We start from the raw sequence: 16,884 nt of genomic DNA on the forward strand, positions 1-16,884 counted from the left end.
GATATCCAGTCCAATATGTTTGCATTCTTTCTATAACGCCATTCCATTAGCTGTGTTTGTCCGCGGATGATCAATTCATAAAAGCGGTTTGAGCAAACAAAACACGCATGTTTCTCGCCGACAAATTTTCCTACCCTCTCCCAGGATAGTTTTCATTGAACAACATGGTTATTTTTTATGATCTCCCCCACTTCCGCTCTGATTCCGTGGAACTGTTCCATTTGTGCACGTCCACGTCCATTTTATCGATCAGCTTCAGCCAGACGAGCATCGCTGGCTAAGAATTGCCGTAACATTCAAATAGTTTCTCCGCCTTCTGGGGGGGGTTTCCTGCATCTTTGCGCGCGGCCACCCCGAGGGCTGCCAGCAACAATTTACGATTGCCAACTGTGCGCACGCCAGCGCCCGCCTCCGACGGCATAAAACAAACGACTTGACGGGCTCAATAAATAATACCGCACCGATAGCACTATTTCTGTGCCCGGGAATGTCCTTCGGTGGTGGTGGTGGTGGTGGATGCTTTTCGCGACTTTACCTCCTTTTTACCCTCCCGATCGTTACTGACACAATGGCACACATAAAAGAAATTGTACACCGCACTATAAACGGGAGGGGTTATCGGATCGGTAGGGTAACAAACAAATAGTAACACGTCGCGCATCGTTATCTACCGAGCGTTTCTGTTTTATTTTCAAGAACCTTAAGAATATTGGTAGACTTTTTTCTTCCACGTCCACCATCCGCTTATTTCGTTCGATAGACAAGTTGTCAGCGGATGGAAAGGTTTTTTACTGTCGCCGTGAAGGTTCCATCCATCGGGCCAATTTCCAATTTTTCCAACGTTGCTTGTATGTTATGCTTCCGAGTGTCCGCCGGAGAATGGTCCGAAGTATGTGAAGCTAAAAGCTCCTAAATCAATAAAATCAAAACAACACCAGTTGAAGAAGTTTTTGCTACCGGGAAAACACTAGGAAATTCGATGGAGGAAAACAAACCCACAGGCATCCCCTCTGTTTGTCTAGTTCTGTTTCCTAGATGGCCACCGTCCGTCCGGCCGTAGTGATCAAAGATGAGATCATAAATCAATTTTTGATCGGGGGTTTTCGCGATTTTTCCTTCACAGTTAAAGTTGGAGCTGCGGGGGGATTGAATAAAAGTTCAGCATACGAACTTCTAAAACCCGGTCCAGGGGTTGGCAAACGGAATGCCTTTGGCATTAGTTTTAAAGTTTATTCCAAATTGTTCGAAGAAAAAAAAAATCTGTTATCATACTTCAAGCTATCAGTAAAGAATAACATTTTTGAATGGAAACAAAACTCAAATTAATAAGAATATTCCACTTTTGGGAGGATTTTCAGTCCCATTACTTTTGTTTCTATATCATATTCTCAGTCAATTTCAAAGGCTAACCAAAATAAGAAATGGCAAAACATTGATATACAATATTTCAATTCAATTGAGAGAATATTTGACAACCTCTGGCCAAGGCCACTTTTGAAAGCATCGACGCTTCGTGTTTGGCTGTCGCCATGTGTTTTTCAGCAGGAGAATCAACTAGTCACTGCCCTCCATTGGAATCTTGCCTGTGCGCGTGTGATTGTGTTCGGTAATTTGCTTCGCTCGCGTCCCTTGATAACCTCACTTTTTCGTTCGTGTATGCTAGACGAATAGGAGGGACGTAAATTGCGAGGAAAAATCACAATGTTCACATAAATAAATCAGCAAAAACATCCGCCGAATTTTGTGAGACGAAAAACAAAACAATACACGGCAAAACAATGTCCCTTTGTGATGGGACTATCTCATCGTTTTCCCTGTTTTTTTTCTGCCCCCCTTCGGAGAGGTAGTGATTTAATAACTTTCATCCCAACCCACACGAACCGGGAAACGAGAATGACTTTCCAGTTCCGTGGAAAAGTGGCACAAAAAGTACGGCGCAACCCAGGACAGCAAAAGCAGTTTCCTCGGGCGCCTTTCCGTGTGGTTTCCCATTCGTTTTCGTCATATCGTACCGACCGATTGGGTTTGAAAAAAAAGTTGCGCGTGGATAGTTGATAAATAAATATATTAACGTACACATGATTGGAATTCGCAGCGTCATCGTACGGTAGGAATTGATTTATCAAAGCACCAGGAAAGACGGGGCTGGCAAGGTTGGAAAAACAGGCTTCTGTCTTCAGAAATAATAAGCCATATTTATTCATCACCAAAAACATAATCCGATCACACATAATGCAATAATTAATATTGTAGTTTAATAACAGTATTATTGTTTCAATATGGTTCCATTCAGTTTTTACCCGGAGAATACTTTATAATTTAAATGTTACCAACCATGCTTTCCCCTGGGAATTCCGATTGAACAACCCTCCGCGGGTTCCTTCCAAAACTACAATTTACACGTGTTACCCCGTTTGTAAGGCATTCAATTACATTACAATTTTGTAATCAATGCTCCGTGTTGCGAACAAATCCCGTGCGATAGTAATTACGGCGCACAAAACCCTCCGACACGTCATCCACACGGGCCCAGGTCGGGAAATTAAATTCCCATACCCATTTCCAAACTACCGGGCAGGGTGTGTTTAATAGAGGGAACGGTCCTCTATACCGTTGGTAGTCGCGCTTTTGCCCGGTGTTTCATGTTTGATGAAGTAATGTGATTATTGTATGTTCTACATCATGTCTACGCTGGCCGGGAAAACGATTCGCCCGAAATCGCCGGAAATCAGAGCATGTGTGTATGGCTGGGTGGTTTGTGTTGCCCGGGTGTCCGTTTCCGCCCGCTACGGTTACTTTGATGCAAGGCAAGAAAAATCCCTTTCCGAACGGTTCGATAATGATACACATTAGCCGCGTGTGCTTTTCCCCGCCCAACTCCAACCGCCCGGTCGGGACCGGTCGTGCAACATTCTACCCTTTTCCAGGGGCAGGCCCGTGGGTTTTGGTATTTTTTCCCTCCCTTCGCGCGAATGTAATTGATCATGTTTCCAATTCCCGTCGGCAAACGAGAACCCCTCCGCCCCGTGAAAATGAGCGCTACCCGTGCAAACAGTGTTAGTTTCGGTGACAGTTTTCCATTTTCCAATCTCTTCTACGTATGGATCTATCGATTGGGGGAGTTGTGGGGGGGTTGAGTGAAAACCTGATTAAATATTGATTCGGAAATTGGCCGCCATATCAAGCCGGTTGATGGAAACTGTATCGTACATGGACGTACAAGGACAGGCTAGCCTGTCCGGTGTACAGGTAGCCCGAAAAAAACACGGTGAAGATGCACTAGAAACAAAGGCAGAGGGAGAGAGCGACAAGTGGAAAGGGGCGAAGTGGAAAAACAAAAAAAAACCCTTTCAGCGATCCGAACCCGGTGACGAGGTTATGAATTTCAATTTTCAAACTTTGTCGTCACTCTCGGTGGAAGTTTTCCGGCGATAGAAAGTCTTCGTCCTAAGGGTGGGCTGGTTGTGTTTTTCCCTTTTCTTTCGGGGGAAAGCCGGACTCGGCGCGGCCGCAGATAAACGTGGGGAAAAGAAAAACAACCTCCACGGTCGAACAACAACACGGGACGGGAAAATTGGGAAGCTCTCACATTTCAGCTTCATCGTGCGTGACTAGTGTGGGCGATTTTTCCACATGTTGGTTAGGTTTTCTATGTTGTTGTTCCACTCCTGCCCTCCGCCCTGTCTCATCCCTTCGCCGTGGGGGCTTTGAGTAGATATGTCTATTTCCCCCAATGCCATCGGGAGGCAGTTGTGGTCGGGAAAAGCCGTGTCCGGACCGGCTATCGACTCGCATGTTGGTCTGTGTCTCTCGAGGGAGCAAAGCTCGGAAGGAACACATGGCTCACCCTTTCCCTGCCGTTTCACTCGATTGGCGTGATCATCAACATCGTCGGCATCATCGTTTGCCGTTCGTATTGATTATGTTTCCCCGCTCGCCCGGTGAGGGGTGGAAAGTGGTGTAGCAAACACCGGAAAAATATGAAACAAAAACACCGACCACGGTTTTTTTTTTCCACCAAACCGCACCCGAACGATGGACACGGGTTTGAACTACACCGAAGGACAAATCAATCGCCCATTCCTTCGCTTTGGATAACCGGTCGGAGGCAAAATTTCCCGCAAGGGAGTTGGATTTCCCCCCACCGATCACCGGTTTTCCTCGGGAGTTAGTTAATCGATAAAATTATCCTCACCCCCCATCGATTTTTTCTCCCTCGCAACGGAAAGAATTGGGCGTGCGGGTATTACTTTCTCTCGATGTCACGCTTGTTCACGTGTTTGGTCCGTTTTTCTTCTTCAGGTCAGTTGAAATGTTTCCCCGTAATTGAATTCTCGCCGATGAGCGCGCAACATTTGCGGGCAAAGCCTAAAATCATGTTTGCAGACAAATTGGAAACTAACAACAAATTGATTTAGTTCGCTGACCTCCAATTTTTTGTGAATTTGACGCTTTTCCAATACTCTTCGATTTTAATCTTAACCCTGGATAAATAACATTAAAATACGATGAGTCCGTTTTTTTCGGAATGAAAACAAGCCCACTTCTACGAAAATTCCTATCTGGGACTTCGATTTTGGAACCGATTTTTATAGAGTTCCAAAGATAATCCTGCAACACCCAGCACGCCGAAGGGGGCTGAAGTCAAATACAAACCAATCCCTTTAAAGGTCAGCCTTTCCTAGCGCGACCGGTTTTGCCCCACGGCAAGGCAACAGGGTGAAAATGGAAAAACACAATCAGCACCTTCCTGGCTCCAAACCTGGCCCGACGAAAATTCGACGAAGGCCGGTGTGATCGCCTATGGCATAATAACATTCAAATTTTATCTCCATCAGAGCAGCGCTGCCGAAAATGGAAAACGGTGTCGCTGGCCCAGGGTGGAAAATGGAAATGAAACACAGCAAAAAAAAAAAAAGAAAATGCGAAACACCACCAATGCGCCCACACAAACTCAATCCAATCAATGAAAAATCATTCTTCAACAGTCTTAATTTTCGATACATATTTTCACAATAGCTGACGCCGTTTCGTTTCTTCTCTTTTTCCCGTTTTTCTCCGCACAGGTAAGCTCCACCGGCTGCGTGGAAACTCGCAACAATCGCACGAGTCAGGTAAATGGACGAACGTTTGGGGCGCGACGCGAACTCACGGCCGTTTTTCCGGGATTCATTTCCGCACAAGGGTTTTTTTTCCATCCGTTCCTCGGGTCGTTCGCTGGAGCGGGATTTTCGGGGGGAAAACCTTTGAACAACAATCACCCTGAGCTCAGCAAAGTCGGTGGCCTTGGAATGAAGATACATTCAGCGACAAACAATCGATCGAAAACCAGTGTCAGTCGGTTCGATTCCGTTCGTCCGAAGCTCGTCCCGGGGACTGCTTGTCACTTGTCTCAAAACCAGTGGTCCGCCGGAAGGTGGAGTTATTTCGGTGTGCGACTAATCCGACGCTTTCAATCGCAAATCCCATCGACGCGTGGCCTCCGATGGAAAACTTCCCTATCCTAAGCTGCCAATCTAAGCTAGCGCCCAACTCGGATGACTCTCGACGGGTCGTCCTCTCTCCGTCTCCAAGAAAAATCACCCTCCCCGCTTCCACCGCCTCCCGAAGCCGTCCGGATTGTACGACCCGGAGAGATTTACTTGATCCCTGTCACATTTACGGCCCTTGCGCCACGAACGCCGGGCTGGTCTCAGCTGGTGGACCGTGATTTGTCATCTCATCCGCATGCACGAGAAAGAATCTCGGCGGTTCCTTAATCCAGCACATTTTTCCCGTGCACTGCAGGCACGAGGATGCCCTCGATCGGTCCGATAGCGTCGGGCGTTTTCCGAGTAACTTGACGATCGATTTTTCCTGCAGTTTTACTTTGCCTTTTTTTTTGTACCTTACATGCAGGGGATTTGTTCGCATTGAGTCAATCCCCGAAGAAAAGATGGAAAGCAAGAAAAGGAAGGTACAAGCTCAACCACCTCCATCCCGCACCGTCCCTCCTCACATGCCCCCCCCCCCCCCACCCCCGGGAGTGAAAAGTAATGAAAAATGTTGCAGTTCACTTTCGCTCCAGCAAAACTTCATCGCGGACGCATTCAACAATCCCCGGTGATCCCAGGCTTTTCCGTTTGACCTCCGCGACGGGGCCAAAGCACCCCACCGGATTATCGATGAAATCCCTCCGCTTTAGGCCTCTGGCGGGCGTAAGTTTACCGTATGCGCCCCGGACCGAAACCAATCCATCCATCCGGTTTCCATGCGGAGAGTGGATTTGAAAAAAGCGGCCCCAACACAGTTCGCAGGAAACTAGGGGCTGGCGGGAGGTGGGGTTTTCTTTTCCTACACCTCACAAGTGCCACAAGTGAACGGGACACATTTCTTCCGGTTCAGCAAAAATGTTCGCATTACTTTTCGAGGAGTGGAAATAAAAATCATTCTCGTATGCCATCCACACATTCACACAAGTGAGCCGCAGAGAGAGAGAGAGAGAGAGAGAAGGGGGGAGAGAAAATAGAAAGGGAGGAAGCGAGGGTCGAAAACCTCAGCCGAGAAAACCCCGGGAATGTTTCCTGTGGGAAACTTTTGCTCCGAAAACCATAAACCCGAAAAGCCAGCCAGTGCCTTTGACCTCGTTTTTGGGAAGCCTTCTTCTGGAGTGCCCGGAGGCGAGGCCGGATTCATCTTTTTTGCAAGTTATTTGGAAGCTGCTCCTGGACCAGAACCCCGGAGCCAAACAACAAAACGCAAGCATACACACAACACACCCGGGCTGGAATCGTTTTGAGCAATAGTCGGCTGTTCGAAACAAACGGTGCCAAAGGGCCGAAGCGATTTCTGGTTCTGGTGGCCGCTAGGTGTGCCAGCTCCGTTCCAGGCCGATGAGGATCCCGTGAGAATGGAACCGGAGAAATAACCTTCACGCAGGCTGGGCCGGGCGAAAAAGGTGGCATTCCTCCCTGGTGTTCGGAAGGCGAAAAGAACTGAAACGATGTGGCGTTGACCACGGTCCGGAACTCCCTATTTTTTTTTCTATCCCATTCGGTACAGAGGAACCCAGAAGGGGGTTCAGACACGGTCCAAACCGCACGGAACCGGCGGCAGAGAAAGGATGGACGAAGGCCAAAGAGAAGGGGGCCACTCGTACACGAAACAACAACCCCGAAATCCGGTTGCGATAATTGGCCTTGCTGCGGTGGGAAATGGCCGGCCCTGCGGTGACCCTGCACGGAAACGGTGGTTTTCCTTCAGGTTGGGTAGTTTTTTTCTTCTTCTTCTTCTTCTTATTTTCCCGCTTTTTTCCCAAACGTGCGAATGTGTGGTGCTTCCCTTTTGCAGATGCTTTGAGCCACTCGCCTCGAAAACCGTCAGCTACGGAAAGCGTGTGAGTCGGGAAAGAAAAATCCAAAAAGAAAAAAAGGATTTCCTCTCCACTGAAGAAAAAGCGCGCGCACGGCAAAAACTACTACTCCACACCGGGGACCACAAATGTGTCGTTTGCGACAGACCACTCTTGGTAGCGAAAAGGTAGTAGCGATTCTTTTTGGCGATTTTCCTTCCGTTCCGGCAGTAGTTGGCTGTTGGAAAAACAACCACTTTTCTCGGGCGAAAAAAAAAAGAATTCTTACTACTCAACCACGCACTGGCAAATGGGAAATACAGAAACACACCGAAAATACCCGCTGGCCCTGCAAGGAATGCCCGAAAACTACAATCCAAACCCAGCCATATTGGGTTTCTTTTTCGGAGTACTTCTTTCAAATCGTTCATACCGTGAACGGCGGGCTCGTCTTTTGATTGCCACTGGAACCGGGTCCGGTCCAGTTGTCAGTTGCATCCAGCCGTGTGCCGGCACACTTCTGGGTGAGTGCGTCCGAGAGGTAGTAAGCGGGTAGAGCTTTCCCCCGAGTACCAACACGCAAGCGGCATTTGTTCTTCATTTTGCCAACGAACAAAGTCTGACCGGGGTTTTGGTTGGCATTTTTTCTTTCACTTCCATTTGCAACAGTCACAGTAAATTACAGACAGCAACATGAAGATACTTCTCGGATGAGCACTGCGTCCGGGACGGTGGTGGATATAATTCTTTCCAGTTTTCCCTCCGACGACGGACCTTTCAGCAATTCCATTTGCAGCCGTGAGTTGTGTTTTGTGCTGTCGAGTCGATTAATTTCATCGTTGGCTCCAACGTTGGAGAAGTTGATCTTTCGAGCGAGTGGAATAATGTTTCGTTGGACAACTTACCTTCCTTACCTCGTAGATGATAATTTAAACAACGCAGAAAAATTATTTACCATAAATCCACTATTTGCTAGTACCCTCTTTTTTTCTATCGCTGAACAGGTCCACAAGCACATCGTCCTCGATGTGGATAATTATTGTGCTGATGGGCGAAACGTCTGCCCCTGTAAGGAGAGCGCCTTTTTCTGACATCTGCTTACCTTTATCAAATTTAATTCCATGGAATTTTCCTAGCTGCGTTAGGAACGCTTTGCCACAATCCTAATTGGAATCAAAATCACAAATGGTACCTTGAGGCTATGCAAAACTCATGCCGAGGCTCGCAATGGATAAGTTCAAACAGTTGACGGTCCCTTTGTCTTAGGCTGAAGAGAGGAGGGAAAGCTAATTTGATTTCTACTTCGCAAATACTTGTTCGGAGATGATTTAATAAATTTTATTGTAGAGAGAGTTAGGTTATACAACTGCAAAGATGGTTTATCAATTTTAAAGATTTAAGGAACTAGAAAACAATGCTTCTACGATGTGATATGTTTGTTGTGTGTTTCTGCAAGTAAGATTTGTGCTTCACATATGGAGAAAGACACCGCTTCGTTCCGAATTCGTAGCCATATCTCCAATTTTGCACTCCAATTTAAATAATGTAATCATTCAATGGGGGGTGCCCATGGCGCAGCGGTAGCGCGAGGAAACACCACGCCACAGGTGTGGGATCGAATCTCGAGTCTGGCACCCTCCGGTATTACGAACGGCTGACCACCGATCTATAATATACCGTCTTTCGGTCACACAAACTCTCTTCGGAGAGAGGCCTTGTCCCACTAGGGGATGTCGTGCCACATAAAAAATAAAAAACATTCAATGTCGTGAAAACACCGACCTATAGGACAAGGAAATAGGAGAGGAATAGTAATCAATGCTAAACGGTGTGTAACTCTTATCCCTTCAATCAAAATGACTTTATGTGCGCCCAAACTATACAACAAGACGTTAACAAACCTTGAAGAAATCTTTAAATATTCATCGATTTCGTGTGGATTAATGTAAAGTCTTGTCTGCTTTGTCATGTGGAAAACACTAGCGCTCGATCGCTTCTGCCCCATTTGAATGGGGTTCCATAAGACATTTTAATTGTGCCGTAAAACACTCACATCCACCATCCAACATTGATGAAAGACAACGAGTAACTTCGCAGGGCGTAATCAAAACCACGGGGAAGAAAGATAGTTTCACCATCGCCTCACATAAAACCAATGTGCGTCCCGGTATGGAACGATGTCTATCTGGCGCTTCATCCTTCAGCTTCACGGGTCTATCTTAGACGGAGTGCTAGAGCGCTCTCCGCTTCAAAGCGTCAAGTGTCATACCCATATCGCTTTTCACCATTGTCCCGTACCGGTCGGCGCACGACTCGTCGTGTAAGACTTGGTAAGTAACATCGCCCCGTCCGTAATGGTTCCCCGAACGTTGAAAGACGAGCAGGGCAAAGGAGGGGGAAGGGGGATACCACCAAACACCACAAACAAAACGCAATGAAGCACCTTTCACGTGACGAGGACACTCAAATATGATACGTTTTGTTGCTGCGGAGCTGCCGTGACAGCGGGCTCAATGTATGCCGGAGCACCTTTTACGTGCTCCGTGTCGATGAAAATATCCTCCACCCGTGAGGGAAGGGGGGGGGGGGTGGGGATTACACGTACGGAACAGAGGGTGGGAAAGGGGCACATTTTCCGAAGGTGAATTTACGCAAAAATGGTACGCCCGGATGGGAATCAACATTTGCCCGCTCGCAAAACCTCGGAGCGCTGTCGAAGAAGCTGATGATTTATGTCTCCAGATAGAATTTCCATTGGCATGTGCAAACAATAGATCCACCATCCTCCCCCACCCATTCCAGCAGTATGGCGTAATGGAACGAAGGATGGAAGGAACTCCTCTACAATGGAGGCTTATCGGAAGAAGGGACATTGTGGGAGGGTGGGGGTCAAAAGGTGGGCTCGTCTCGAAGGGAATGCTCGTCCTCGTAAGGATGCTTTTGTGTGTTTGCCTCCCGATGGTTGGTGCACCGATTGAGGCACACACACACACCCCAACAAACGTTCCGAAGCCGTACCGAGGTCGAAGCGAATGGAAAACCTCGAACGCGCCGAAGAATGTGCGAGGTAAAAGCTTTCCCCTTCCAACATAACCTCCAAGGCCTTTTTCCTTAGCCCACCCCCCACCGACTGTGGGGATGGGTTGACGCTCACATATATTCATTTTCATTGCTTGCCAACAATTTGTCCACGGTGCATTTCCTGCCCTTGCGCAACGAGGGCGAACAGTTGGCGCGAAACATTTCCCGGAACGTTTTGCACGCTCCCGGTTCCAGCTACCGAAGGTAAGCCAGAGGGTGGCAACTATAAGCAGGGGCTTTTCTTCCACCCTTCGGGCGACGACCCACTCAATCAACCGAGGGAGCCTTTTGATGAGCTCCATCTGCCGTCAATCATACTGAACGCGTGAGCGGGGCTACGTGACCGAGAGGGTGAGGGGAGGGGGGGGGGGGTCCTGGGGCACGAAAAGCACCCTCCAGGCAGTTTCCCTTAACGACGGCGAAAATGGCACACCCCCATCTGCAGGTGAGCGCTTCGTTGCGTAAAAGGAACGCGAAGGCATTCGCATGAGAAAGGGGGAGGGTTTTCCCTCTCGGCTTGAGGTACATCTCCCGACCCCGGCCGTGTTTTCATCTCCCCCTCTTATTTTATTTGTTCCGATAGTAGTGGTTCGATTACGTCGCGCGCGATGTTCATCAATCGAGTTCGCACACTGTGCCACCCACAACACAACAACCACCGCACCCGATCAGACAAGACGCGCCACGGGTTTGATGTTTGATGAATGATTCCATTTCCTGGTAACCCTTCCTCCCACCCTTGCCCAGGTTCTCCCACGTTACCTCGCAAGAAGCATACGGGGTGGAAAACAGCCATCATTAAACGCCAAACAGGGGGAAAAGGGAGCCGGAAATCACGACACAATGGCACGGTTCATCTGTTCGGCCGACAGGCGTCGTTAAGATTAATGACGTTAATTTTTACCACCAACATCAAACGGACCGTTTTACCACCACCCGCTCCGTCGGGGCGCTGGGATTGATCGATTGCGAACAGCGCTCTCTCGCACCGTGTTGCCACTCGAGTATCGACACATTTGAGTACCGCGGGATGAGACGTTGGGATGGGAAGGAGGTGATTTGGAACTGACTACGCACTGCTTGGCGTTGTAATTAACGAGCCAAAACCTACCCATTAATTACGTGCAGCAGCTCGAACTCGTCGCACTTTTTGGTACAATTTCACGGGAAAAACGTATCTTCTCGAAAGAATTAATGATGAATTCCCTTTTTCAGGGGAAAAAGCGCGAAGAAAAAGATATTTGAAATTTCCCAACCTCGTCAAAAGACAAAGTGTGGATGAATGTTAACGAAGATATCATTGAGTGAATTCGTCAAATCGGCGATAAAAGCTCCCAATTCGCAAGCAAGCTCACTCATTTTTCTACCATTTAGAAACCCATTGAACTCGTAAGCTCTTTTTCTTGACCTTTAGCATCAATTTCACCACTTCATCGAATCAACTCAAAAATCACCTTAAAAGTTAACATCATTGAAACTGGGTAAAATGGTATCACAACTGCCCGAAGAATTGAAGATATATTGGCCTATTACGATTCTCGAACAATTGTGACGTCACACGAAAACCGTCAACTCGAACGTCAGGGTAAATTGCATTATGGCCACTTGTTCGAGGCGATGAAAGTTTCATCGATTTTTTCCATGCGCAACTGTCAAACTGGTGTCAAACGACTGTTGTGTTTTGTAAACAATGAAAAATCTTTGAAGAGTTTGTCGTGTTTTTTTCTACAATTTAAAGCGAACGATTTTTTTACTTTGAATGCATTTTATGTATTACAATTTACTATTTGAACTCCCGTATGGGACTTCGATTGAACTGTTTGGCATTTTCGTTAGTACTAGACTTACGGAAAAAATTATCCTATTCGAGTCCTTTTGACCGTTCAAGAAACGTAATGCATACCGTTTTCCCACATTTTTTGACAGATTGATTTGATCGACAAAAAAGTTCTCGACCAGGAACCAAACGGAAACATAATGCAAATGTGACGATTGAGTTGGAAATTCTCTAACGTTCGAGTTTCATAATAAGCCCTGTAAGTCTGCAAAGTTTCCTAAGAAAATATTTCCTTCGATGCGAAACGCGATACTCGATCCCAAGGAGGATTCAATCACTACGAGGAGTAAATCCCCTATTGACACATTGGAACAGGATGGAGTGGTACCAAACAACCGTCGCGAGTTGTTCAATAAACAACACCCAACGTGAAATCACCCCGTCCGTAGTCAACGGGTGCAAATTGGTGCCCTTAAGAACCTCAATCTAGCTTCCGGTGCCGTAAATAGTTTATGAACGTGGAGGGAGTGTTCGGCATTTGCGTAAATTGAGAAAAATTTATGATCAACGTTAAACTGCATCAGAGCGGCAGGAGTTAGGGGTTAGGAATGGAGTGGATGTGGAAGCGACGCCAATTGGAGCCACTAACAACGCGTACCGTCCGATCCCGATCTCGATCCGATGCATTGGTGGGCATAAAAGGTATAGGAAATAAAAATAAATAAATTGCAAACACCCCGACTCAGCCGGGCTCGGGAAATGTACCCCGCACCCCGCCAGAAAATGACCCCCGGCAAGCTCGGAAGCAAAAGCGGGAAAGCTCACATGCCTTTCGGGCTCGGTTTCGTCCCGGAAATCGATAATTGATTTCGAACCCTTCCGGACGGCCGTCATCGGAGTGGAGTTTGGGTTTTTATGATGCCTTACCGGAGGGAAGGGGGGGGAGGGGGGGAAACCTTCAACTGAAACAAGTTCCTCGGTAGGTGGATTGTGCACAATCGACATCACTATGGCAAGGCGAAACCCCGGGAAACGGGAAGGATATAGATTTGATCCTGTATCGTCGTTAAAGCTCCAACGCCTTCCACTTGGTGTCCGCTTTCCACTTCTTTCAATATATATATATGTGTGTGTGTGTGTGTGTGTGTGTGTGTGTGTGCCGAGGCCACGTGCGAGTGTCAGTAGTTTGTTGGTTCGCACTCCTTTCCAAGGACGAACCCTCCATTTCCTCCATCGTTGCCGTCCAATCGATGAGCAGTTTGTTTTATTTCCATATAGGTGAATAACTTACGGGGAGGCGCTTTGACGAAGCCGGGCCAGCAATATCTCGGGACCGTATTAGCATATTCCGTTCCACAAGGGACCGTGGCGGAGGGAAGGAAGGGTTACAACATATCCCTTAACCTCGCGACCTTACCTCTTCGGCATCGCAATGGATGGAGGAGGGTAATAAAATGATCCTGCCCCAAAAAAGGCAATTCATGACCTCGAAGTGAACCGTTTCGGCGGCGTTCGATATTCTTCCCTCCCCCGTTCTTTCCCTTTCCGTTCCTTCCCCATTTTGATACCAAACTTTAAAGGTTCATGGCTTTCTGGCTCACCTCGTAAACCGTCGTCGTCGTCGTCGTCGTCGTCGTCGTCGTGTTAAGCAAATCGTTGCCATTTTCCCTATCGCCCCGGCGCACGATGATCCGGTGGGTCGCACCAGATACACAACCTGTTCGATCCATAAAACCCGAGTCTGTTCGAATTTCTCCTCGGTGCCAAGGGGTGACAGTGGTGTTTGGCTGGGTGTCATATCTTTTTCCACGATCACGTTCTCGATGCCCTCGAAAAGCTCGTCGAGCTGTGTTCAGCTGTTTTCCTTGGGTTCGTTAAGGTCTCCTCCCCACTGGATGGAACCGTCCCGCGAGGAAACCCGAAAGGTTCCGCTTGTAACCGGCTTTTTGGAGAAAAAAGAGACACGCTTCATAAAGCTTCCGAGTGGTACGGTGCTCGTCAGTGTATGTGTGCACGGGTTGTATGGAGTCAGTCAGCGAGCCCGTTACCATCTTCAATCCATCCACTCCTTTCTGGAAAAAACGGAATGATAAAAAGCTATCACCTTCGTTGGCTTCAGTTGGGCAAGGAATTTCCTTCCAGCTTCTGGCAAGAAAAGAGCTAACGAAGAACGAACCTGCCGTTCACTGACGAATGCAGCCCATGGAGACGCCCGGTAGCCGATGGCAACGGAGCTGGCTGCGTGCTTTGGCGGCAGAAGAAGCCACGCCGCCTTTGATGAAGTCGTGGAGTGGTGCTCGTGGCTGCCTCTTGCAGACTTTAAAACCGGATCCCTCTCGACTGATGGTGCTTTGATTGCCTGATGGAGCCAGCCGGTTCGTTCTCCGTCCGTCCGAACCGCTGGCAACCGATTGTGGCAATTCCGGCGAACGCTCCAAATCCGAATTCGACATCAAACGGAGGTGGTTTTACCTTTTCGCCACTTCCTTTCGCCGGCGAGAACGAAAAGAAAGCAAATCTTGTGACCGTGCAGAACGTTTCTTGCTGCTTGTCCCTTCGAGCTGGGAGCTGTAATGCAATCAAAAATGTAAAATTGAATTTCAAACTCATATCAAAGGCAGTATCGTGCTTTTGTGTGTTTTTCTTTTCCGTCGTCGTTCGAAACAAAGCGAAATCGATCCCTTTGAATCGGACATCGTTCCCAAACGGAAGAGAGAAAAAAGCCATGTACGACAACAACGTTATGCTCGTGTCCAATTTAACTCTCCATACGACGGAAGCAGAGCATTTAGAACTGTCCTCGTTGTTTTACTTTTTCCTTGTCCAATCCTGCAAAAGGATCGGAACTGCCGTGCCTTGATGTTTGTGCTGCAATAGGACATGTTCACTCGCATTTGGGATTTTGCAACGATTTCGACTCTGTTGTGGCGTTCTTATCTCCTCCCTCCGGCCGAAACATGCTTCCCCCGTCACCCTGGGCAGGGTAAAACCAGCTTTCCCAAAAACCAACCGACCACACTCGCACACACTGCTGGACAGCAACAAGTGTTGAGCTTGCGAATTCGAATGACGGGTCGCATTTTCTCCAAGGAGGATTATTTCTTCCATTTCGCACCACTTCGAATATAGGATATGCTTTGGCGTGTATGTTTTTTTCTTTTCATTCCTCTCTTCTTCCCTCTGTTTTCTTTGTTCGCTTCCCATGCTAGTGCTGTTATCTGTAACGATGTTGTTTTTTTTTATTTCTCCCAGCCTGCCCGGAAGCAAGGCCGGCATTCCTGCACTCCGATTCTGACATATGGAGCGTAATTTATCGGCTCGTAGAGCGTAAGCCTTTTGCCACGGACACGAAAAGCCGATGCTGGAATTGGGGAAAACTTTTCGTGTAACAAATGTACAATCGGGATCAGCCATCTGTTTCGTTAAATTTATGTCTAAAGGCACCACTGGCGACGTTCAACCGCTGGTACCAACGTTGTCCTCCTAACTGGATGTGGTTAAGGATGTGTGTTTCACGTATATATTTTCTTAAGATGATTTGCTGCTCACAGAGAAGCTTACCGAATACCGCAAGAGTGACAAGAGTATGTGTTCTTTGAAGCAATTACATGAACAACTTTTGTGAAAAGCTGTAAATGGGTTAGAAACAAATGCTACAAAGGAAAGAGAAAATAAATGACCTTTGTTTTGAAAATACTCATACAATGAAGCTCTCAGTAGTTTTGCTTAAGGAGTGGTTTAAAATCCAGTCGTTTGCTCGGCATAACAATTGTCATAACTTAATTTAAATGAAAAGTATGGATGATTTTCCTGTCGGTCGAGAGCTACGGAACTCAAAAAGACCACTTCCTTTGACATCAATCAGCAAAACTGGGAGAAATCCTCACGACCTGGTTTAAATCAGCTACAACCTTATACGGGCAAAGTGTCTTCAATATTCAAGATTGATAGCACCGGTTCTGGGGGAACTCATCCCGCCTCGCGAACAACGAAGCACAAACGAACCACCGAGTGCTAAACAGTGAACCGTGAAAAATTTCTTCTTCGAACGAAAGAAAGGAGCTACTTGAAATATATGCAAGAGGATTTCGACAAGAGCGTGCATTCCATCACTCACCACTTGGCGCAGCGGGTGGCAGCCATAATGCAACGTCTTCGTCACCCTCTTCGGAGCCCGCTTTGGCCACCGAAGGCGTTCTTTTGCCTCGCCATTTTTTGAACGCGCAGATCGCCCAACGACTCGGGCTGACTCGGGCGATTCGTTGCGAATTCAAATTGCGTTCTTGCACTCGTAGAGAGAGAGAGATCTTAGACACGGCAAAGCCACAAGGCGAATCCCTGGCCGGAGACTGCAGCCAAGCGACGTAATGATGATAAACTAGTTTGCGAAGAATGAACTGGAAAACTCGCTTCATGAACGTAATTGTGACATAAACGCGACGAACGAAGCGGACCGTGGAAGCTGGCGAAAGGCTTGGCGAGGGGGACCTTCTTTATCAGAGGTTGCAGGATAGCATTATTTTTTGTTTGCCTTGATTCGCTTCCATCAATTTCTACTAGTTTTTCATCACTTCTTGCCACGTTCGACGCTCTTAAATTACGAGTTATGTAACAGCTATTTGTTGAGCCAGCGCTTTGTTCTTCTTGACTTTATCGGAATGGTTTATTGCAAAGCATGTTTATGTTTTTACAACAT

The 16,884-nt window shown here is 47.5% G+C and overlaps 1 protein-coding gene across 1 annotated transcript in view; it reads left to right on the forward strand.

The window, feature by feature from the left end:
• LOC131286575 (uncharacterized) overlaps positions 1-16,884 on the forward strand; it is a 103,626-nt gene that overhangs the window by 27,649 nt on the left and 59,093 nt on the right. The window contains exon 10 of the mRNA XM_058315546.1: positions 5,067-5,114. Coding sequence (XP_058171529.1) covers positions 5,067-5,114 — 48 coding nt within the window. The remainder of the gene's footprint in view (positions 1-5,066; positions 5,115-16,884) is intronic.

The sequence above is a fragment of the Anopheles ziemanni genome, chromosome 3 (genome assembly GCF_943734765.1).
Source record: "Anopheles ziemanni chromosome 3, idAnoZiCoDA_A2_x.2, whole genome shotgun sequence".
Lineage (NCBI taxonomy): Eukaryota > Metazoa > Arthropoda > Insecta > Diptera > Culicidae > Anopheles > Anopheles ziemanni.